The sequence below is a fragment of the Bidens hawaiensis genome, unplaced genomic scaffold (assembly GCF_021521415.1).
Source record: "Bidens hawaiensis isolate Kalapana, Puna unplaced genomic scaffold, B.hawaiensis_p1.1 tig00004105_1, whole genome shotgun sequence".
Classification (NCBI taxonomy): domain Eukaryota; kingdom Viridiplantae; phylum Streptophyta; class Magnoliopsida; order Asterales; family Asteraceae; genus Bidens; species Bidens hawaiensis.
This window is the reverse complement of record NW_027491242.1, coordinates 2,056,009-2,079,552: the sequence shown is the minus strand read 5'-3', so window position 1 is coordinate 2,079,552 and position 23,544 is coordinate 2,056,009. Positions and strand designations below refer to the sequence as shown.

The following is a 23,544-nucleotide window of genomic DNA, read 5'->3' as shown; positions in this document are numbered from 1 at the left end:
CTACCATATGTTAGCAACATAAACGTATCTCGTCGCTGGCGACATGTTAGTGAACACCTACGATGTGCTAACATAACATAGAGTTGACGATGCATTTATGTTGTTAACATAGGGTAGCAGCGATGTGTTATCCACTAACGCATCGCGGAACCCCTGCTTTAAACATTAACGAATCGCTGCTACCCTATGTTAGCAACATAACGCATCGTCAACCCTATGTTATGTTAACACATCGTCGATGTTCGCTAACATGTCGCCGGTGACGAGATACCAAAGGGACAAAATTAGAAACTTGAATTTAGGGGGACAAACTTGAAACCACATTATATAAATGAGCTATTTTGGGAATTTTCTCGTTAGAAAAAGTTAGTGGATTTGCACATGGAAGAACAATTAGAACCTTACATTATGGATTATTTCATTTTAGGTCCTTAGTAGAGTTAGCAGATTCGGTACTGATACCGATTCGACACATATGTCGTATTGATATCAAGTTTTAAGTTTTCGATACTGGTATTCACGAATTTGTCTTCAATACTGGCATTAAAAATCTACAATTTTCGATACCGGTACAGTACCGGTCACATCCATAATCCTTAATGTTGGACATGTGACGTGTAAAAGGTTACATGATAATGGCAAATGCCCTCAAATACTATATACAACAAAAAAACAACAACCATACCTGGTAAATCCTACAAATAAAAATAGTTATTGATAGGGTTTGTGAAAGATAAGATGTAGAAAACCTTACCTCAAGTACTATATATCTACTTTTATTGTCAATATCCGTACAAAGTGACACAAGTGGGGATAAAACTTGGGTCTTCACCTGAGAACCCAAGCCTTTCAACCACTAAGCCATAAGTGGGGATTCAAAGTTTCTACATACTCACCAAGACATGTTAAAGTGATTTAGCAATTAAAATTTAAAACAGTTGTGTTTTATGTTAGTCTAACTTCCCACTGATATATTAAAGCTTAATTATAATATTAGTATAAATTAAAATAGTGCTTGAAAGGATTTTGTAAACATTAAAATTATGTTTTTAAGAGTTAAAACTTCAGGGAATATATGCAACCATTGTAAGCATATGGTGAGCCTAATTTGTACTTTTTAAAAGTGTTCTTCAATGATTTTCAATTTTGATTTTGTGTTTTGACCATATGACACATGTATTCAATTAACAAGGCTTTGAAGAATGACTTCCAAAACTAATGACCTTATTACCATGCATCGACGGATGTTATTCTGAGCTCTGAAAATGATAATCCAGAAAAAGCTATATTATCGTGGGCAATCCCTTTGGTGAGTGTAGATGGTTAATTGAAAAAGAAAAAGAAATAGAAAATGTATATTTTGTAATCGGTAATCCGTTGACCATTGGTATTTAGCAGCGAAATTACCGATTATATTAGAACCAAGCTAAAACAACATATGATTAATATAATAGCTATATATTATTTGATTTAAAATATTTAACAATACTATATGTTTATTATTTGGAATTATGCATTCGATTGGTGGTTCAAATGCACCATCAATTTTGCACACTTGCAACAAAACAAACTTAAGTGCTATTTGAATAATTCTTGGATAGGCATAAATGCTACTTGTGGCCTAAGGCCCTAAAGTGCTTTTTGATGACTCACCTCCACACCGGCAACAACATGTTCTTGCACTTTTTCATAGATGGAACTTCTCATAGGTCCTCATTTTTCTTAATTAAGGAATATCCTAAACCATAGTTAGTTTTTTAACGACTATTTAGATAACTGATGGGTCACTAGTCACTAACTCACATGTTATCTCCATTCTCAAATATGAAACTGTGGGATGCTAGGTTAATACGTAGATTATCTCCATTATAAGTATAAAACCTTAGAAAACAAATCATCGTCAAACGTCATTATTAAACGTTCAGATATTCAATAGCTCAAATAACATTTACGTTGTGTTCCCGAGTCTTATTTAAAGAGGGGAGGGGAAGGAAAGGAGAAGAAAAGGTGAAGGAATCATGTTTTAGAGATTTTTTAAGGATGAGAGGGGAGGGGAAGGGAGAGAAAATACTAGGAAATTTAAGTGTATAATCATTTTTTCAAATTAAAGAGATTAACGCTGAAACACAGCGAGAGAGAAAATGTGTTTGTATCATTAATTGTCTATTAACTCCTACATTTTCTTTCCCTTTCCTTTCATTTTCATTAAACCCGGGAACACGAAATAAAGTGACACATTTTCCTCCCCCTCTCTTTCTTTTCTCTTTTAATTCTCCTCCTTTTCTTTTCTCTCCTTAAATGAAACTCGGGAACACAGCGTAAGTTTACTAAAAAAATCCCTCACTTTTTAATTTTCTTTCCTTATCAACTCAACTTTTGTAGGGGGTTGGTCGGAAATTTATGAAAGAATAAATTTGGTGAAATAATTACTTTTTACATGTGAATGTGAATGTGAATGTGAATGTGAATGTGAATGTGAATGTGAATGTGAATGTGAATGTGAATGTGAATGTGAATGTGAATGTGAATGTGAATGTGAAGTAAACAATGCCAGAAATTGAGGTCTACAAATTAAGATAAATTTTAATCTAAAGTGCACAAATATAAAAACTAATATTAGTGGATAATGTTTCATACACATAGACAATTTGGATAAAAGGTATGAGATTAAAGTCCCCTTTTTTCCGGACAAATCTAAAATTTGGACCCAATGAACTATTTTAAATGTATTTCTTTAATCCACCAATAAGTTTCATAAATCATTTTGTTTTGTTTGTTTTTAGATTAATCAATGAATACTACTGTAAAATAGTATAATATTACTAAAAATGGATTTGTACAATTTTGATATTTTGGGTGTGTATAAAATGCATCCTTGTCAAAATATCGCTTGAAACCATTTGCAAAATCACCCTTCAACTATTTAAAACAAGTATTTTTAGTTGTTGGTACTTTATTCTTTGATATTGTTACTAGTGTGTTCCCGACGCGCTTTGCGCGGGGAACTTGGCAACGGATCCGAATATTAAAACGCAAATATGCAAACACATCATAGCGAATAACACTTTGGCACAACAAAATAAAAGTTTATCTAACTATCAAAAGAACTTAGTTGGTATTGATTCGGCTTATTACGTGATTGATGTGGTACCGACACTCGTTATATGGTTTATAATAAAAAAAATAATATTGCGAATAAAAAACCGTTGTCATCGCTACTTATATAACTTATTGTCAGTACAACTTCGTTTTAATAGCATGACGTAGATAAAAATAGGAGCATGTCGTAATGGTATACTAAAAAGTTTTAAAAATATTGTATATTAAACGTTACAAAATAATCAATAACTTAAATGTATAAGTAATAACAAAAAACTACGTGGGAAGAAAAGCACATGTTAAGGCTCATACTAAAACCATAAAAACTTTGGGATGCTAACGAAAAGTAAAAAGAGTTTAGCAAATAAAATGTCATAACTCAAAGCTGAAACAATTTAGAACTTTGAGGGGCTAAATTGTAACAATATAAAATTTAAAGACTAAAGTTGCAAAGCTTAAAAATAAACTGTAGCAGTTCTTTTTCCTTTATAGTCTAAAAAGTAGAAAAGGAAGTTGCAGGGGTCAAAAGAGTCAACATATGTTTTTACATGGGTTAACTATGCAAGTATGAAACTTATACGGTAGCTGTACGTTTTCCTTTAATATATAGTTAATTGTTGGGGAGTAATTTTTAGTGTCAAAATACTTGTTAGTATGTAAGATAGTAATAGTTTAGAAAATAAAAAAACTAAAAAGACAAGACCTACAAGAAACCCATTTGTTATTTCATTTTTCTAAATATCTGCCACACCCATCTCAGGCGACATCTAAACTCCCTAGTAGCCCCACATCGACCTTGATTAAGAACATAGAAACCTTTACACCCCTCACTGTGACCTTCAAAGAAATCTACTAGTAACCCTTAATCGACATCGCTTGGAACCGGAAGTACCTTTCACCATCTATGAAACAAACACATCACATACACACACAAAATGTTGGATTTTGTTTACGCCTACAAAAAACCGTGATGACTAACCATTTACAACATTTGAGGCGATTTAAAACCACAAATATGGTGGAAATGAATCATCGACTTAGGCAATTCCTACATTGAGCTCTAAGCATACAACGTGTTTGCCGATCTTCAAGGACAAGATGTCTTAAGTGACTTGAGCACCCAGGGCAAAGATATGTGGTAATGGATGGCTACAAGCTGGTCAACTGGTGGAATCTTCGACGGAATGGGTGGGAAGCATATCCGAATGTTTATTTATATCATTTTTTTACCGTCATAAAATGATGTCTTTAGCTGTTTATTGATACTGAATAAAAACGGTCAGATACCATCTATAAGCCACTTAAGCAACCTACTAAACTCAAACTTTAACTTTTGATATTTGAGAAACAAAGTTGCAATATAAATATTCTAAACCAACATATTTCTAGTCTTTCTAAAAAATACATAACTAAAAAAAATAAGAAGACCTGTCAATTGTATTATATTTTTCAACATTCAAATGTAGAATAAATAAAATAATAAAGACCTCAAGTTGAATTAACTAACAAACACAAGGACTCAAAACTTGAATAAGTCAATAGTCACATTTGGCGCGTGCAACTCAATGCATTTTTTCTCCTTTTTCAAACCGCGTGTAATAATATATATATATATATATATATATATATATATATATATTATATAATATAATAATTTATAAACATATAAAACATTCCAAATTCCATGTCATAGTTTCCTTATAAGTTATAACTAGATAAACCAACATCCATGCACCTTAAACATACCAATTAATAGTTCATACTTCATAAATACTATGGGTGCTAATACATCACTATTGACTCAAGAGAGTTCAACCCATCCAACTAAACTCAACCTCGGAGACATCCCGGAATCTTGCGTTGCACTTGTCTTATCGAACTTAGACCCTCCAGAGGTTTGCAAATTAGCTAGACTTAATCGAGCATTCAGAGCCGCTTCATCCGCCGATTTTATTTGGGATGCTAAATTACCATCCAATTACCATTATATGGTAAATGAACATGTAACTAATATTAGTAGTACCAAGTTGGGGAAACACGAAATTTATGGCCGGTTGACTAGGCCTGTCAGATTCGACGATGGTAACAAGGTTCGATCTCACATATTTCCTATTAGTTTAAAAATATTTAAATCGAGTCATATCGACTTTGTGTTTATTATATGTTTGTTGTTAAATAACTTAACTTTGATTTCCTTTATTTTGCTTCATACACATGTACTTAGAGCCGAGGGTCTCTCTGGAAGCCACCTCTTAATTCCTTTGGATAGAGGTACGGTGTGCCTACATCCCACCCTCCCCAGACCCTACCTATAGCTTTGCTGTCGGTGGGATTTTACTGGGTATGATTGATTGATTGATATATTGTTAAATAACTTAAATTTGCGGTTATGAATCATAACTTATGAATGATATTTTTGTTACAGGAATTTTGGTTGGATAAGAGGACAGGAGGGGTATGTTTGTCAATTTCATCGAAGGCGTTAACCATCACCGGAATTGATGATCGGCGATACTGGAATTTTATCCCGACTGATGAATCAAGGTGAATAATTTCTTTAGTAATAGATAGTGCTAATTGGTAATCATGAAACAAAATGTACATCAACTTGCATGTCACATCATACAGGCCGTATGATCTTTTTTTCGTTTTATCATGCATGCCGTGTGACCTTTTCCACCATATAATATTATCCGTGTGAACCTTTTTTTTGCCTATCATACAAGTCTTATGATGTTATTCAACCAATATGATAGGATGAAAAAAATGTGACACAAAGCTATGTCATTATCAGTGGTCACATTAGTTATTTCTTTATTAATCAAAAAACCACACAAGCCATATGATTTAACCCTCATACCAACTGTATGACTTTTTATTTTTCTTATCACATGCCCCGTATGACCTATTTTTAACCTGTCACATACAAGTCGTGTCACACATAAGTGGTGTTTGTATAGCGTCAACCTTTACCAAAAATGTCTTGTTTCTAATTCTTGTTTTGGCCAGATTTCATACAATCGCATACCTCCAACAAATATGGTGGGTCGAGGTAGAAGGAGACATCGATTTCAGGTTCCCAACCGGGACATACTCATTGTTGTTCAAGCTCCGGCTGGGGAGGTCCACAAAGAGACCCGGGTGGTGGGGTCCGAACAACGAGAACGAGAACGTTCATGGTTGGGACAAAAAACCAGTCCAGTTCCAGCTCACCACATCTGACGGCCAACAAGCGAATTCAAAATGTTTTTTGGAAGACACAGGGAGCTGGGAGTACCACCACGTGGGAGATTTTGCGGGTCGTGATTCGAACATATCCACAAAGATTAAATTTTCTTTGACACAGATCGATTGCACACACACGAAAGGTGGTCTTTCGGTAGATTTGGTTCTTATATGTCCAAGTAACTTGATTAAAGATTTTAGAGCTTTATTATTGTGACAAAGTTGTTGTTTAATGTGTTGTAAACACTGTACCATATACAATTTTGACAATTAAGGTTTTGAGGAAACAATATGTTTAAAACTTATAAGTGATCTATACACAAACATGAGGTTACAAGATCATTAATAACAAATATAGAAAGTAAAATCCATCCGATAACAAACTATAATCTAAGCGCACCAAATGAACTGCAATCGTAATTTTAAAAGTGGGTCGAACGCGTACACAAGATAGGATAATAAAGCAGACACGACATATATAATTTCAATTGTTGACACAATAAAAAATCATACACAAACATAGTATGTGACTGCGATATATCTGAATAGTAATTATTTAACGCTATCGATATCTAGGTTGTGTAGCAAGTAGCAACCACCATCATCTGCTTCAAGCCGCCTTCGACTTTGGTGCTGACGGAAGCAACTGCAAAAACCAAATCAAACATCATTGCAAGTTGCAACTGCAAATAATCAATTCACATTATTAATTTATAAACGGGGTTATAGCTTATAAGCGTACCTGATAACAAGATATGAGTGAGGTGGTGAAACCGAAGGCTCCGGTAACACGTGGAGTGATCTTTTTGGGTGACAGTTGAAGCAGCCCAGCAGCAACCACTATATCCATGGCTGCTTTGATCAAGGCCAATGTCCTCTCGTTCGATGTTTTAAGTTTAGCACGGTATTGTTCGTTCTGCAATCAAAAGAGGTAATAAACCGAATAAGTTATAACAAAATAAAGGGGATTACTCTATAGAACAGTAACCAAGTTTTTAATTTGTTCCAATCAGGTCATTCATAAGATCTTTTGTTCCAATCAGGTCACTAAAGTTTCTTTTTTGTTCTAATCCTAGATATTTTACCTAGATAACAGGTTTTGTAGTTTTTTTTTATTTTTAAATAATTTGACATTGCAAAATATTTTTTTAAAATTTGATAAAATTAATAAAAATTGAGAAAACTTTTTTTATAATTGTGAAAAATTGCAAAAAAAAAAAAAAAAACTGAAAATCGCAACACAAAAAATTAAGATCTTTTATTGTGTTTCAAATTTTTAGGTTTTTTTTTTGCAATTTTCCATTTTTTTTTGCAATTTTTCGCAATTTAAAAAAAAATATATTGCAATTTCAAACTATTTAAAAAAAAAAACTTACATAACCTACTATCCAGGTAAAATATCTAGGATTAGAACAAAAATGAAACTTTAGTGACCTGATTGGAACAAAAGATTTTAGGAGTGACCTGATTGGAACAACTTCAAACCTTGGTTAATGTTCTATAGAGTAATCCCTAAAATAAAGTATAAACTTGTTTATATAAGATTGATGATCTACACAAACCTTGTATTTATCAGTACCCTTGAGTTCCTTGCTCAATTTCTTCATCGACTTTGAAAGCCTCCCGAGCTCTCCTAACTGAATAAACAATAATTCAATTAATAATAAGAAAAAAAATGATAAACGACATCGTGTAAATGTTGAATACCTCAACTAAAGTAGTACAGACTGAAGAACCCATCCAACAAAAGAGAGATATTCTGCCAATTATCTCCGCCTTCTCTTTGTTCTAACAAAACCAACATTAATATATTAATATATTTGATCGGTTTTATACCATTTTGCACTTTGGACGTTAGATTATTATGAATTAATAATATCCAGGTGGAAATTAGGCTCACGCACCTTGTAAATGCCTGATCGATGGGCCCAAACAATTTGGTCAAGGAACAAGAAAGTTGACAACAGTGCATTTTTCGACTGCAACAAAAATTTGAAATCATTATATTTTTAAAAAGAGAGAACTTATTAACTTATGAGTTAAGAGAAAACATACCTTCCCGAGTAAAACAATTGGAAGGGGAGTTCCGGGAGCGGTTGGACTGATAAGGGCATGCAAATCATTAACAAACTGCAAAAACGATTAAAAAATAAACACAGATTCATTGTATATTCATAACTATTTTTTTCTATGTTGAATCATATGCATAAAAGTTTAATTATTGACACGCTGCAAAAAACGAATTAAAAATAAAAGCAGATTCTTTATATATTTTTATGTAATTCTTATGTTAAACCATATGCAGAAAGGTTTAATTATTTATACATAAATCGTACCTTGAAAAGACGGAAAACTTTCCTGGCCAAGCTAGTTGACTTGTCAACGTTTGAAGCGGTGCCTGGCTCACCGTTACTGACGAACTTGGACCCGTATTGAATTGCTCTGCATATCTTGTCCCTGGCTTCAGCTTTGTTCAAATACAGAACAGCTAGAGCGAGTTCTGTTCTTGCAACGTCTAGTTTACTCATTTTTATCGTTCCTAAAAATAAGATCATCAATGGAATAATCAATTAACAAGCATACAGTAACCTGTTACTATTCAATGATCAATCATAAACAGTTATTGTATAATTTCCTGTCAACCGTCAAAATTCAATCAACAAGCATACTGTTAACATGTATGATCAGGTTTAATCAATTAGCGGGAAATTAAACTCCATCCATGTTACTACAGTTAATAGATGAACATCAGTGGTGTCCAACGAATCGAATTTGAAATACTTGAATCAAATTAATCGAATTTTTAGAATTTGAAGCTGGATCCGAAATCGAATAAGATTCAAAAATTTCGATTTGATTCAAATTCAATATAGGTTTGAATTCGAGTTACTTTGATTCGAACACAGCCAAAAAAAATATTTTAATTATATTATCAAATCTACTACAAACTTGAACATTTTTTAACGTAAAATAATACAAGTCCAGATGTTAGAACTAAAAGTTTTTTTTGTATATATATAAAATTATAATTTACTTTTATAAAAAGTAACTAAAATGAATAATTATAATTCAAATCGAAAATCACAAATTCGTAATTCTATTTAAAGTCCAATATCAGAATTTGAACCGAATCGAATTTCGAATGTTTTGAGCTGATTCGAAGACGGAACACCACTAATAACCTCATAATTTCAAAAACCTGCTCACTTGCATTTTTGAGAAGCTAATTTACATGTTTAGTCATTATTACAATCACAAATAATCACTAATACGCTCGGTACCAGACACCGGTCCACATGTTTCTTACATATATATTCAAGTGTAACCAGAACACTGAATTAAACAGTCAACTAATTATAATTCAACAATATGTGAATTCAAACAGATAATATAAAGTAACTAATCATATCTTATAACTAGAGGTGTGCAAGAAACTGGAAAAACCAATCCGAAACCGAAAAAACCGAACCGAAACAAAAACCGAAGGTTTGGTTTTATGTTTTTGTAAAAACCAGACTAACGGTTCAGTTTTGGTTTTGCATGTAAAAAAACCGAAAAAACCAAACAGAATTCCTAAATTTTTGTTTTTTATATTTTATATTAAGTAATTTATAAAAATTTAATAACTATATAACTCCAATATTTTTGATCAAATGTATAATAGTCTATTATTTTACAATTAACAAAATTATTACCTAAATTCATTATTTTTTGTCTAACTTTTTTTTCAGCCTAAAATTTTCAAGCTCAAATGGCAAAAACCGAAAAAACCGAAACCGAAAAGTTTCAAAAACTCCAAAGACCGAAGTTTTGGTTTTCGGTTTGGTTTTGGCCAAAAACTGCACCGAACCGCACCACACACTCCCCTACTTATAACAACTTCATAACTGTCTATAGTTTATACACAGCTCACTTAACAGCTAGGGTTTCCTCCAAAAGCACAAACAATCAAAGTCAACAGATTGATAAAATTACTTATATACATCAAATTATCTTTACTTAATCCGTCAAATCAACAATTGAATCCATTTCGAAATCGAAAACTATAAGACAAACAGACCTATTATTTACCAGTGGTTCGATTCAATCAAACTTAGCATAAACAATAGAACGATAAAAACATGAAATTGAAAGTTGTGAAGATATTTGTTTGATTATTATTATTATTATTATTATTACCTGATGAAGATCGATGTAGAGCAGATAATAATAATTTAGGCGGATATGCCGAGCCAGCCGTGTCTCTACGTGTAAATCATATCACAAATATATATATATATTTAGATATTTAGAAATATGTTTTATTTTATTTATTTATTTATTTTATTATATTCTTTTATATAGAAAAATAAAGGATATGATAAGGTTATGTTATGTTTGGTCCTCTATTTTTGGAAGTAAAAATACAACACAAAGAAAGAAAGAAAGAAAATAGTCCAACTCATATTTTGGTATTCAAAAGGAAATAATATTAAACCAAATATTATACGGTATCAAGATTTAACAAAATAGCCGAGGACGTTATTTTTTTAGTAAAGTGGCTGACACGTTGATGACGATAATCACGATCTTTCCATAGTTAGAGAAGTTCCCGATTTTTCCAAAAAAAAAAACGATGAATTTCAACTCAACTTCACTAACCCCTTTTGTTGGTTCAACGGAAGAAGCCACAGTAGCAATAAGAGATCTTTGATCGCTAAGTATGAGAGATATCTTGGAGCTTTGATAACGAATGGACAAGCTATTTCTCATGATACTTGTATTCAATACTAGATAGTAGATACTCTTGTCAAAAAGAGAGACATGGTACATGTCTATGACCATACTTCGATGTTAGGATAAGTGCTTGTATGTGATTAGGTGGGAATGATGATAGCATGTAACGAATCTACAACATAACATAGATAACATATATAAATCTTAGGTTTATGATGATGTGGCATACAGTCGCTTAGTTAGACAAATATTTGTTATTTGGTAGTTCACCATCGATTAGTTTGTTGTGTGTTATGTCGTAGTTTGTTACGGAAGGGTCAGTCCCTGACCATGACTATTTTTTCTTCCATTATTGGATCGACTTAAGGAAGTAGCGCCATATGTACCCCAACATCATGATTTCCACTTAGTTTCCGATAATGAGTATGAGGTCCGCTCCGTCATACATGTTCTATATAATATAACTAACGTTTATGTTTTCCCTCATAAGATACAATGCGTTGTACAATATCTCGATCCAACTGAGGTCTTACTTAAATCACAGTTCAAATATTAACGACCACGAACTGGAGTTTGGTGAACGAGGTAGTAAATGCAACATTAGTGGCTTGATCCAACTATAATAATCCAAAAATTGTTGATGGCATAAGTGGCATTGACGTGATATATTTAGAAAACTAATATGAGAACTTGCGACAATAATCATTTCCTGTGGACAAAGTCGTAGAATATATAAATGCAAGCATTTTTTTTTTGAATTTATAAGGGCCAAGTTACATTTATTGGATTGAAAGCATTGCTATATATTTAAGGGTGTTGCTAGATGTTTCGTTCTCTTTCTCATACTAATTTTACTAAATGTATCCTCCCCTGAACCTTATTAAATTAACTGTTTCGCTTATCATCATTCACATACATATTAGTCCATCCAACATTCTTTTTCAATTAATAGTCTTCACTAAATAACTAAATTAAAAAAATATTAAGTTGTTATTTTTTATTTATATTTATTATTATCAACATTGTAATATTATTAAAATATTTTAATATTTATAATATCAATATGTCACACACATATATCGTTTTATAATAATGCATCGACACTAATAATACTAAATATTATAATTACTAGGTTATTTACCCGTGTACCACACGGGTTGATTAATTGAAATTTTATATAAATCATAATTCTACAATGACAACAGTGGTAATTTTAAAGTAGTTCAATAACATCCTAAGGGGGTGTTTGGAATTCCTTATTTTACCTCCTTATAACTTTTCATGAAGTTAATAAGTTGTAAAAGTGTAACTTATAAAATTTTTTCTCTCACAATATAAGCAATCCCAAACACCTTATTACTTCTCAAAAAGTTTATAAGTTATAAGTTGGTGAAAATAAGCAATCCCAAACACCTCCTTAATAAGCAATCCCAAACACCTTATTACTTCTCTTTGACCCGAAAGTTAATTTAAAAATGAGGAGTTAATCGAGTTTAGACATAACATCCTAAATTCAAGAGAAAATCTAAAAAACGATAATTACGAAACATGTCATATGTCAATGGTCCATCTCGTATATCAGCTCGTCCAAGATTTGTTAGATAGACAAAACATTGACTTTTGCGGTCCTAACTTGAGTTCTCAATCAAAACGTTGATGCTCATTTTGTTACTAATCCAATGTCATAATTTAAATTGTAATATTCTTCAAACTGACCGACTATGTTACCCAGTTTGTATAAAATACATGAAAATTTATCAACAGTTTCAAAGTTGGAAAGTAATAATAAGATCAACTGCACCATTCAAGTTCAGCATCACATTTCAAATATTATAAAATTAGATAGATACCAGACAACCATGTACATAATACACATACACCCTAGAGAAATGAGAAAGTTAGTTTCTAACTATGCATCCACATACACCAACAACAGCCATATACTCATATCTAGGGGGCCCTCTGCCAATTAATTCCATGGTCAGCATGAGTTGTGTGCCCCTGATTGTCAACATGATATTTTAATTGTATAAAAAGAAGTAAACATGATAAAAAAAATACCCTCAAATCATTATTTTTACCTGTCATATATCATCTTGAGTATGTCAAAATATCATTTTCCTGTAAAACAAAGAACAAATTGCGAAACATAAAAAAAGATTCAATGAACTAATCAAAGGAAGCTTTTGAGACCAAGGAACTATATACCTCTTTTCTGCTTCTGAGCTTTTGTTTTCTCATCCATTTAATCTATAACTTGACCAAAAATTTTCAAAGTAAAAATTAACCCAAAATGAATTATTTTTTTTATTATAATCTTTAAACCTATTGTATAAGTTAAAAATAATCATTAAACTGAAAAACAAAAGGAAATATTGAACTCAACACAGAAATAAGATAATCAAGAGCTGTTTTATTTACCTTAAGGGTTGTTAACATTAGCAAAAAACCTTGGAATAACCAAAGTGAAGAACACGCATACAATTTATTTCATGCTTAATTTTTTTTAACTAAATAACATAATAGTTCATTAATATTGATATGATATCACCATAGGATTTACTTACAAAAAACCCATATTGATTTAATATAAGTTAAAAAGAAACAGATCCTAGAAAAGTCGAGGAATGAAACTCAAGAGTTTTTGCTTTTGTTAATTGTAAAAGAATCAACTTACCTTCATCGTTGATAAACATAAAGTTGCAGCATCACCGTTTAGCAATTCATTATCTTTCATGAAGCTGGGTGAAGAAACACTAACCGGACCCCGGGCAGATTACGAGTAACCTGGGGGTTATATAGATGTTTCCCACGAGGGGTTAGACCCAGAGAAGATGGTTCTTCTGATAACCTGCAAAACAGACACCGTGAGCTTGTCACTGAGAAGGGGGGGTTCCTCCTTGTGACCACCCTCCGGCGTGAGAATCAGACTAGATTGCTCTTTAAATATAAATGTATATTAAGAGATTGCTAGAGCAGATATCAGGTATAATATGATGATAATATGGTAAGATATGATAAGATGAGATGGTCATACCATTTGTGGTATTTATAGCCGAAGGTAGGTTTCCAAGGAGGTGTGGCCGGCTGCAATAGTAATCCTGTTCAACCAACAGTAGCCTACGCACGTGCCCTGCTGGTAGTTGGTGGGTAGGCAGCGGCTGATAGTGACCAGGCCTACTGTATACTATTCCTTTTCCACCAACTGCCGGCTATGCACGTGGTATGACAGGAGTTGGTGAGTAGGCAGCGGCTAATAGTGACATACAGTACAGGAGGATGCTGCTCGCCATACTGTTGTCAATAAGCTGTCGTATCTTTAGTCAGGTCTTTTGCCCATACCTCGTCAGGTACAGTACAGAAGATCTTCCTGTATCGTACGGACTGGCTTATTTGGGCGGGAGTATTCCCCCTCCCGCCACTGTGCGGGATTGTTCCCGGCTTTGCTCATTCCTTCAGGTGACACTGAATGATTGAGAGCTAAGTGCCTTGTGCGTGTAGCCTTGCTGCGCGGGTGGCCTTCCCTGATGGCTTGTATCCGAGGCTGCGGGGACAGGCGGAGTCCTTCACCATTGGGAGGCATTTCCTGCGGGAACAGCTTGCGTACTGCGCGTAAGGATGTCACGTCTCTGAGCATGGTTGGTCCTGCGGATCCAGTTGGTTTCTGCGCAGACGTTCCTCTTCAAGGTGAGTCTTGCGGGTCCAACTGGGCTCTGCTGGGACCTACCTCTTCACTGGGTCATCCACTAACAGAATACCTCTCATAAGTGTTGACATTTGGTAAAGACAACAAAAAAAATACCAAAATTTGGTGAAAAATTTATTGTAGGGTGAAAATTTAGTAAATGTAAGATCATCATCAATTGTCATGTACTAACAACTGATGTATTTCATGAACTTAAAAAGGTAAAGAAGAATTATGCAGCAATCATCATGAATCAAATAAAATACAGTGCAAATATTTAGTGATTTAATAGTAAATTTAAGGGGAAAAACATCATGTTTTACCTGGATGATCTAAATTGAACAATTTATGAAAAAAGAGATACATATAACTCACCTATAACTAATTTATAAATCATGTAATCAAACAAATCAAGATGAGCTATTTAGAATCGTTTAGGGTTTGTCTAGGACCCGCATATGAAATTATAGGGTATAGATTTTGAGAGTGTAAATGGGTTAATACGGTGGCACGTGGCGAGGAAAAGATCTATTTATTAGTATGTATACATATAGAACCATAGATATAGATTGCTTCATCAAGTTGACCAGCCATAATCAGTTTCAAGAAACAAAGATATATTATTGAAGAACAAAGAGGTGAGGAAAACTCCAAAATTTGATTATTATGATTCAAGCACTATTGTATATAATGGTAACCCAATAATTTGCAAACATTTGCACAATTCAATAATTTGGTAACACAACGAGATTCAACAGTTCACGAAGAACAAAATTAAAGTAATCTGTTACCTAATTTCAGTATAGTTAGGTTACATTTCATAATCCATCAGATAGCTTACTGATTTGTACTGCCCTAATGCTATATGCAAAGTGAAATATATCGAAATTACACTATCAGAAACACACATGAATAAAAATGGCTAAACCTATAATGGTCACAATCGTTTAGATTATACAATAGATGAAATTAAGCAATTCAGAAATATGACAGTAATCGAAGAACAACGTTAGTACATACCAGCCAAAATAAAAGCTTCCGATTGAATAGTTACCGATGGCGCCGAGCATGTACTTAGACGGTGATTTTGGAACTTGGGAATGAGGTTTGAGAGATCTATAATAGAAACGAAAGTGACAACAAAATTGATTTAGGATTTTCAAATAATAATCAGGGTGGTTAAGGGATCCGAACCTAAATTGTGAAAGAAGTGTATATTCTTTCTATCATGGTTCTAGATTTTGTTTACAATATGTATATTCTTAACTTAAAATGGCTTTAGATAGCATATTTCTATACAATATGTATAAAAACAAAGAGATGGAAATATGCATTGGCTTTAATGGCTTTAGATTAACTGTTGCACATGTGACACCTAAGGTATGAGATACCATCAAATCCTCAAGTAAGTTAATAAATACAATAAAAAACAGCTTTTCTTGCAATTATAAACTGAAAGTAAAGTCAGGAAGAAGCATATTGGGTTGGATAAATAACATATTTTCAAACATTGCCCACTAATTCCCGGATGAAGTAATACCTATACACATGCAAAAAGTTTATAATATAATCTTATATCAAATCTTGAATCAATTGTGATCACATATAACTTTTACTCCAGAAGCATAAAAATAATGTTTTCGGTAACACAAAACCAAAATTTGTCCTGGAGTTTGTTCGGCTAGTAAAAATAAACAACAAGATTATATAATTATGAATCAAGATTAACCATCCAACAATATAACCACCAAAGACCAGATAATGTGTTAACAAACTACAAACTATAATAAAATTCATGGATTATTTTAACAGTAAGTTATATTATAAACAAACATCAATCAATAGTAAGCTACGTACAACCTATTTTTATCTAGTCCCCAAAAATTAGTTGAAACTGTTTGTTTGCAATGGTTAATGGTAAAACACTTAAAGATGCATAGGCCTGTAAACAAAAAAATGGATATTTATAACTATAACTTCATATTTATAAACACCATCATCAAAATCGGCAAGCCAAAACATTAAAAAGTTTGTAAAACACCTAAAAATAAGCAATTAAGAACGAATTGTGTACCTAACCGCCAGAGCAAGATATAACAAAACCGTTTTCTGATCGGAATTGAAGAATACGGTGCCAAATCTGATCGATTCGACACAGAAGAATAAGATAGCCGGATCTGATCGAATAAGAAGAATACGGTGGCCGGATCGTCAAGACATGAATGATAATATGATAAGAAATGCAGGGTTTAAGAGAATGGATTATGGGAAGGATGGTTTAGGGTTTGTACGATAGACGGTGGTTCGGGTTAGTAGATATGGGGTATATGAAACGGGTTTCTAAATGGACTGTGGCGGGAATGTGAGACAAATGATGTTGTAAACGGGTGACACGTGCCATGAAAAATCTTATCTTGCTATACTAATAAACAAAAATAATGAAGACTAGATTTGTTACCTGTGTAGCACACGGGTTAGAATAAGTATATTTTTTTAAATAATAACATAATATGAAATACAAAAAAAAGTATCACATATATAAAGATATATTATACAGTAAAAAAATACATATTACGTAATTTGGAAAAAAAAGTTGTTGAAAAATTCATAAATCATAAATTATTTCTTTGTTACTTTCTATATCAAAACTTAGGTGTAAATGACTACTTTTTTAAATCAAGTCGTGGACCAAAACTCATATTAATCTTAAACTGTTTTGACATGAACAATCTTTGATACTATAATCAGTTAAGAAACTCACCCGTTTTGTATTGGTTACTTATAAAAATCTAATATTAATAACTAATGCAATATATTTTATATTAAACAAATTAACATATTTATGATGGTATTAATTCTTTTAAGTTAGGATGAAATTATTAAAAATTGAAAATGAAATATTAAAAAGAGAAATGTATTTAGCATGAGAGAGAAGAGGAAAAATTTTGTAAGAGTGAATATAGTGATGATATGTGGCATTTAGAAAACTTTATTTATTAAATAATAGATATGCACACATTAATGACCATTTACATTTAATATCTAAAATAGAATTGTGGCTAATGTATACTTTAGTTTTTGTTAAAGAGGTTAACATATTTTAACAATAAGGACTAATGAATTTAGTTTAAATTATGCAAAGCTTTTCATTTCTCAATTCATATATGTATAAAGTTTTAATTAAGTTATATGATTTAAATTTCCAATTACGTGATTATTTAATTTCGAATCTTTAACTTAATATTCTAAACGTAATCATTCAAAAAAAACTTTTAAGCATTAAATCATGATTAATTATACCTAAAAAAATTTGGAGTCCTACAATTCATGTTTTTTGCTGAAAAATTATAAATATGAGTTTTTCGTTTTTTTAAAAACCGTCGATTCCTTTTTTTTGTTGACTTCATAAACACCTATCAAATAATCAATTTCAACAGACGAAATAGGATCACACAAAAACAACATTTCATGGTGGTTACTTTCATATAACATGTATGAAATCATTTCTATGTACTTCTATTTTTTTTGTGGTTTTATTATTGTTGTTAATATGTTTGATATGTTTTTACTGCTTTTTTCAAACTCACAGCAATATTTAATCCATTTCTATGTTTTTCATATGAATGTAAATTTAAGATTCTAGTATTCTTATTGTTTGCACTGTATATTTCATTCTTTTTACTTCTCTTTTTGTGTCTTTATTTCAAATAATGGACTTTATTAATTTTGTTTATATGACAACTTTCGTCTGATACACGTGTTCAAAAGCTAGTAATTAATAAATAAAAATACGTGAGCGGAGAGGGCAGTAAGTAACCCGCGCAGGGAGAGGGGGGGGGGGGGGGAGTTGTTACATTTAACCTAACCCGATATTAAATCTTTTGTTTTCAATTGTATAACTTGCTCTAACTCATTACTAGTTTGTATAGTGAAATCTTCTCTATTCACCTTTTTTTTTTCAATTTATTACCTTATAGTTGCAATATATATTTTTCTTTTTGTTATTATGTATATATGGAAGGTAAATTAAAAACTCTTAAATGTTTTCAAACAATTCCCACGGTTCGATATATTATTTTCACTCATCATTTATCATATATATAATACGATGGTTTAAAAATGGTGAATTATTATCCATTTTAAATGTTAAAGTACAATGTTTAATTATTTTTCTATTTTTGTTTAAAGTATGTTTACAACTATTGAAACATAACTACTTTTACTTACTATAGCATTATTCTAAACATTAAATAAAAAGATATTGTATATAAATTTTCAATATTTAACCAAAGTAAAATAGTTACCAACTATACCCCTTGTATTTTTATAAATTGTCATGAAGATCATACAAGTAGAAACATTAACCGATTTGTAATACGAATTCACGATACTCGTTAGAGAATCTGTTTCAAATGTATTCAATTAAGAATTAAATCACATAAACACGTAAACGTATCGAGGAAAACACCCTCTAAGTAGAAACATTAATTAACACGAATTCACGATACTCGTTAGAGAATTCGCTTCAAAAATACGAAATTAAAATTAAACCTATAAACAAGTAAACGTATCAAGGAAAACACCCTCTAAGTAGAAACATTAAATAATACGAATTCACGATAATGGTTAGAGAATCCGCTTCAAATGCATTCACTTAAAAACTAAATCATATAAACACGTAAACGTATCGAGAAAAAATCTAATAGTATCATTTATGAAACTCGAGAAAACGACAAACTTTACCTCTATTTCAAAGACAGAATCTACTACAACATACGATTTTGGGTATTCGGTTATGTGATGTAAAACATGGATCAAGAAGGACTAGAATTGACAACTTACATAACTATTAGGGTGTTATCTGTCTTTTTTCTTAGAAAAACAATTACTTTTTTTCCATCTATAACTACAAAAGCCAGACATACCATTAACATACAACTTGTACAATATGCATTAAATATGTACATATGTTAGCCACTAGTCTATTTAAATCTGGTTTTTTAACACATCTGGTCCATAAAATGAATCTTTTGGTTTTTGAAATTTGAATTGTGTCTTCACTTCCATTACATTCACTTCAAACTTCATCATCTTCATGTCTGGTAAATACTTATATTCTGATTCTGTAATAAAGACTTTGACTTTAAAAAGTCAAAGCTTGTATTTTTATGATCAAATTCATCTGGGGTTGAATCTTTATTTGTAATTTGTGCATTTTAGATCATAAAGAGTGTGTTTCAAGATCAAATCTTTAATGGGTGTTTGTCAAAAATCAAGATTTGTTAACAGATCTTTGAAAGTTAGGGTTTTGAAGGATTTAAAGATTAAAAGATTGAATTTTTGTTTATGTTGTTACAGATGCAATGGATTTAGATAGGTTTTGAGCATATTGAATTATTGCAAGAAGCCAATTAAGCACATTTGAGGTATGCATTTGATTTTGTATCAATTATTTCTGTATGCATAAGAGATAAGAATTCAGTAGGCACGTAAACGAACGGGCCACGGGGCATGTTCGTGTTCGTGTTCGTTCATTTAACTTTAATCGAACACAGACATATACTTGAACAAATTTATGTCGGCATGCTCGTTCGTTAAGAAAATGGGCATGTTCGTGTTCGTTCGTTTAAAACCTAAACGAAAAGTTCACCAATGTAAATGAACAAGAATAAATGAACATAATAGAACAAACATAACGAATATAATTTAAATAAACCCCTTTTATGTTTATACTTAAATAAATATAACTGCTTATGTATTTATTAAATTTTTAATGAACAGATACAAACGTTCATGGACATAAATGAATAAACATAAACGAACACAAATCGATATAATTGACCTAATATAACAAAGTGCATATATATACACATACAATTTAAACGAATCCCTTGTATGTTTTTATTTATATAAATATAACTACTTACGTATTTATTAATATTTAAACGAACATAAACGGACGCTCATGAACATAAATGAAAAACGTGTGTTTGTTCGTTTAATTAAGTGAACAAAATTTGTTCATGTTAATTAGTTTATTAAATAAGAGCATAAATGAACTTCCCGTCGAACAATTCATGAACGTTCGGTTCGTTTACCGTTGTGCTCGTTGAATCTTTAATTTAATTAAAATTTAAAATGACCACCAAATATTTGATAATTGTTCTCAGAGAAAATGGACTCCTTACCAGATGCTATTGTCCAATACATAATATCAAACTTAACCAATGCCAAAGACGTGGCATCTTGTAATTGTGTCTCCAAGAAATGGAAAGACTCTACGCCTTACATTACGAGGCTTTACTTCCCTCGTAGCATCTTTGACCACCTTTCGAATGGTCAAACTCCCGATACCGTTGTGTTAAAGATGATCTCATCACTCTCTCGACTTGAAGAGCTTGTAGTTTACTGTCGGTTTACCAACATTGGACTGGCTTCATGGCTGTTGCATACGGGCACTTCTTTAAAGAGCCTTGAACTTCGCATGGATGATCTCGTGGACCAAAATACCCCTACCAACGGCCCGTCTAAACTTGAATGCATTCAAGCTGCAAGAAACTTGGAGTCTTTAAAGCTTTGGGGTGTGTTAATGATGCGTGCACCGAAATGGGATGTGTTTAAAAAGCTAAATGTTCTTGAAATTGTTGGAGCAAAGTTGGAGGACTCGGTGTTGACCGAAGCGCTTCGGTCAACTCCGAATCTTACCCATCTTGTGCTTCTTGGGTGTGATGGTTTGAGGAATGTTAATATTGAGCTTCTTGAGCTTAAACATTCTAAACTTGATTTTTATGGTTCGGCCAGTTGCTCGCTGACACTAAAGGCTCCGAAGATTGAGCATCTTGAGATTCAAGGGTCTAGTTGGATCAAGGTTCAAGAGACCAGTTGTTTAAAGAATCTTTCGATCGCTAATAGTGCCGGTAAGTATTCAAGATTCGACATATGTTCCATATTTGATGCTTAGCCTGTGTTTCTTATTATACCGTCTAGGGGTGTGTATGGGCCGGTTTGGGTCAGTTTTGGGTTCAAACCGAAACAAAAAACTGAAAAAAAATTCGATTTTGGGTTTTTAAAAATCGTTTGGTTTTTTTTGCCATTTGGGATGAAAGGTTTTGGGCCCAAAATAATGAATTTGGGTCTAACATTTTCAGTAAATTACACCTATTGTCCTTTAATTATATAGCAAATTTCAGGTTTTTTCGTTAAAGAAAATAACAGAAATTGTCATTAATGTTCAAATTTGTTTAGATGTTCCGTTCTTTGTGTTCACGTTAATAATTAATTGATGATTACACATTTGGTCCAAAATTTTGGTTACACACTGTATTATTTCGGTGCACATTACTCAACATTCAAAAGTAAAAATTATAATTCAAAAAATTTAATAAAAAAAAGTCGGTTGTTAGCAGCTCGATTATAAAATTTGGTTATGTTTGTTCGGATTTTCAGTTATTGGTACATGCAAAACCGAAACGAACTAGAAAATTGGTAATAAAATACATAAAACCAAAGCATCGGTTGTAGATTGGGTTTGGGCATATCGGTCGTCTAGGTTACGTGTCGGTTATTTGGTTTTATGCACGCCCTAATAGTATCTTGGGGGCTTTTCGATGCGCGTTTAAATAGATCTCACATCCAAACATTCCATAATAAGAAATAATATTACTTAGATTTTTCAACATGCAAGAAAACTTTTAGAAGAAGACATCCAAACACCTTCATTCCAATTTATTTATGAATAGATATACAAATATGATAATGATTCTTATTTGTTAATTTGCTTGCAGGGCGAGTTTACATGGTTGACTTTGGTAAGCTCATGGCGCTTGAATCATTATCCATTAGAGGCGTGCAATGGTCTTGGGATGCAGTAAGCAAAATGCTTCACTTTGCAAGTGAAGTTAAGCATCTTTATATGAAAATCGAATTCACCGGAGATTTTGAAGCTCTTCTTCCATTCCCGGAAATCAATTTTGTTGACTTCTTCAATAGTCATCCCAAGCTCAAAACTTTCGATATCCACGGTGCAATGTTTGCAGCTCTATGCCATAAAAACAGTCTAAAGAGTGTAAGTCTTGTTACATATAATTATCTTGTTATATAATATATATCACAAAATATTAAAGAATCTTTTTTTTTCAGGTGGATTCGAGTTTTGTGATTCCGTGTCTTGAAGAAGTTGTGATCACTGTGAGATCACCGTTAAATGCTGAACAGAAAATGAGCACTCTCGAGGCGTTGGTGAAGTTTGGAAACAATTTAAAGAAGATGAAGATCAGGATTCTTCAGATGAGAAGCGCGCATTGCAGCGTTGATGATTTTTTTGAGGAGGTTTGCAAGTTTAGATTCATGAATCACAAGTTAGTCTCGATAGAATAAGGCTAAAGTCCATGTTTTTTCTTTATTCAATTCATTGCATAATTGGATCTTAATGTTTTTTGATATCTTCAATTCATCTGTTTTGTTCTGTTGGCTGTAAGTGTAACATGCTTAGACATGTGACTTTGAAATGATAAAAAAGAAGTTATTATACGACGTATGACAAAATGTCCAGACCGTAACTTTGGATGAACAAATCTTTGTCGATACTCTTTTCGTTAAAAGTTAATTAATTTCTTTATAATGATCAAGAATTTGTTTATTATACTGCGTATGGAAACATGTTCAGACTCGTGACTTAATGGGTCGAGCTCGATCTACCCATGACTAAATCTTTGTCTGTATTTTCTTACTTAAAATCAATTAATGTCTTCAAACTGATCAAAAAAAAAAAAAATTAATGGAAAATTTTCGTACGTGTGGTTTTATATGTCCCGCATGAT

General features: G+C 32.2%; 3 protein-coding genes across 5 annotated transcripts; 2 read left to right on the top strand and 1 right to left on the bottom strand.

Moving 5' to 3' along the window:
* The first annotated feature begins 4,783 nt into the window (after positions 1–4,783).
* On the top strand, positions 4,784–6,666 carry LOC143625532 (F-box protein PP2-A13-like). Its single transcript, XM_077095846.1, has 3 exons — positions 4,784–5,189; positions 5,525–5,643; positions 6,109–6,666. The coding sequence occupies exons 1-3, from the start codon at positions 4,875–4,877 to the stop codon at positions 6,539–6,541; spliced, it is 867 nt and encodes a 288-aa protein (XP_076951961.1). The 5' UTR covers positions 4,784–4,874; the 3' UTR covers positions 6,542–6,666.
* Positions 6,667–6,715: 49 nt separating this feature from the next.
* Positions 6,716–8,879, bottom strand: LOC143625533 (peroxisomal membrane protein 11D-like). 2 transcript variants are annotated; one of them, XM_077095847.1, is made up of 7 exons: positions 8,661–8,878; positions 8,380–8,454; positions 8,229–8,303; positions 8,032–8,112; positions 7,887–7,961; positions 7,067–7,240; positions 6,716–6,970 (listed from the first exon to the last, which is right to left on the bottom strand). In XM_077095847.1, the coding sequence occupies exons 1-7, from the start codon at positions 8,850–8,852 to the stop codon at positions 6,935–6,937; spliced, it is 708 nt and encodes a 235-aa protein (XP_076951962.1). In that variant the 5' UTR covers positions 8,853–8,878; the 3' UTR covers positions 6,716–6,934. The 2 variants fall into 2 exon arrangements, with proteins under 2 accessions (XP_076951962.1, XP_076951963.1); XM_077095848.1 differs by lacking the exon at positions 6,716–6,970 and having other exon boundaries at positions 7,144–7,295; positions 7,855–7,961; positions 8,661–8,879.
* An 11,203-nt stretch (positions 8,880–20,082) lies between these two features.
* On the top strand, positions 20,083–23,101 carry LOC143625530 (F-box protein At1g10780-like). 2 transcript variants are annotated; one of them, XM_077095843.1, is made up of 4 exons: positions 20,083–20,151; positions 20,896–21,642; positions 22,510–22,790; positions 22,865–23,101. In XM_077095843.1, exons 2-4 carry the CDS (start codon positions 20,901–20,903, stop codon positions 23,099–23,101), a joined length of 1,260 nt encoding a protein of 419 aa, XP_076951958.1. In that variant the 5' UTR covers positions 20,083–20,151; positions 20,896–20,900. The 2 variants fall into 2 exon arrangements, with proteins under 2 accessions (XP_076951958.1, XP_076951959.1); XM_077095844.1 differs by lacking the exon at positions 20,083–20,151 and having other exon boundaries at positions 20,841–21,642.
* The last annotated feature ends 443 nt before the right edge of the window (positions 23,102–23,544 follow it).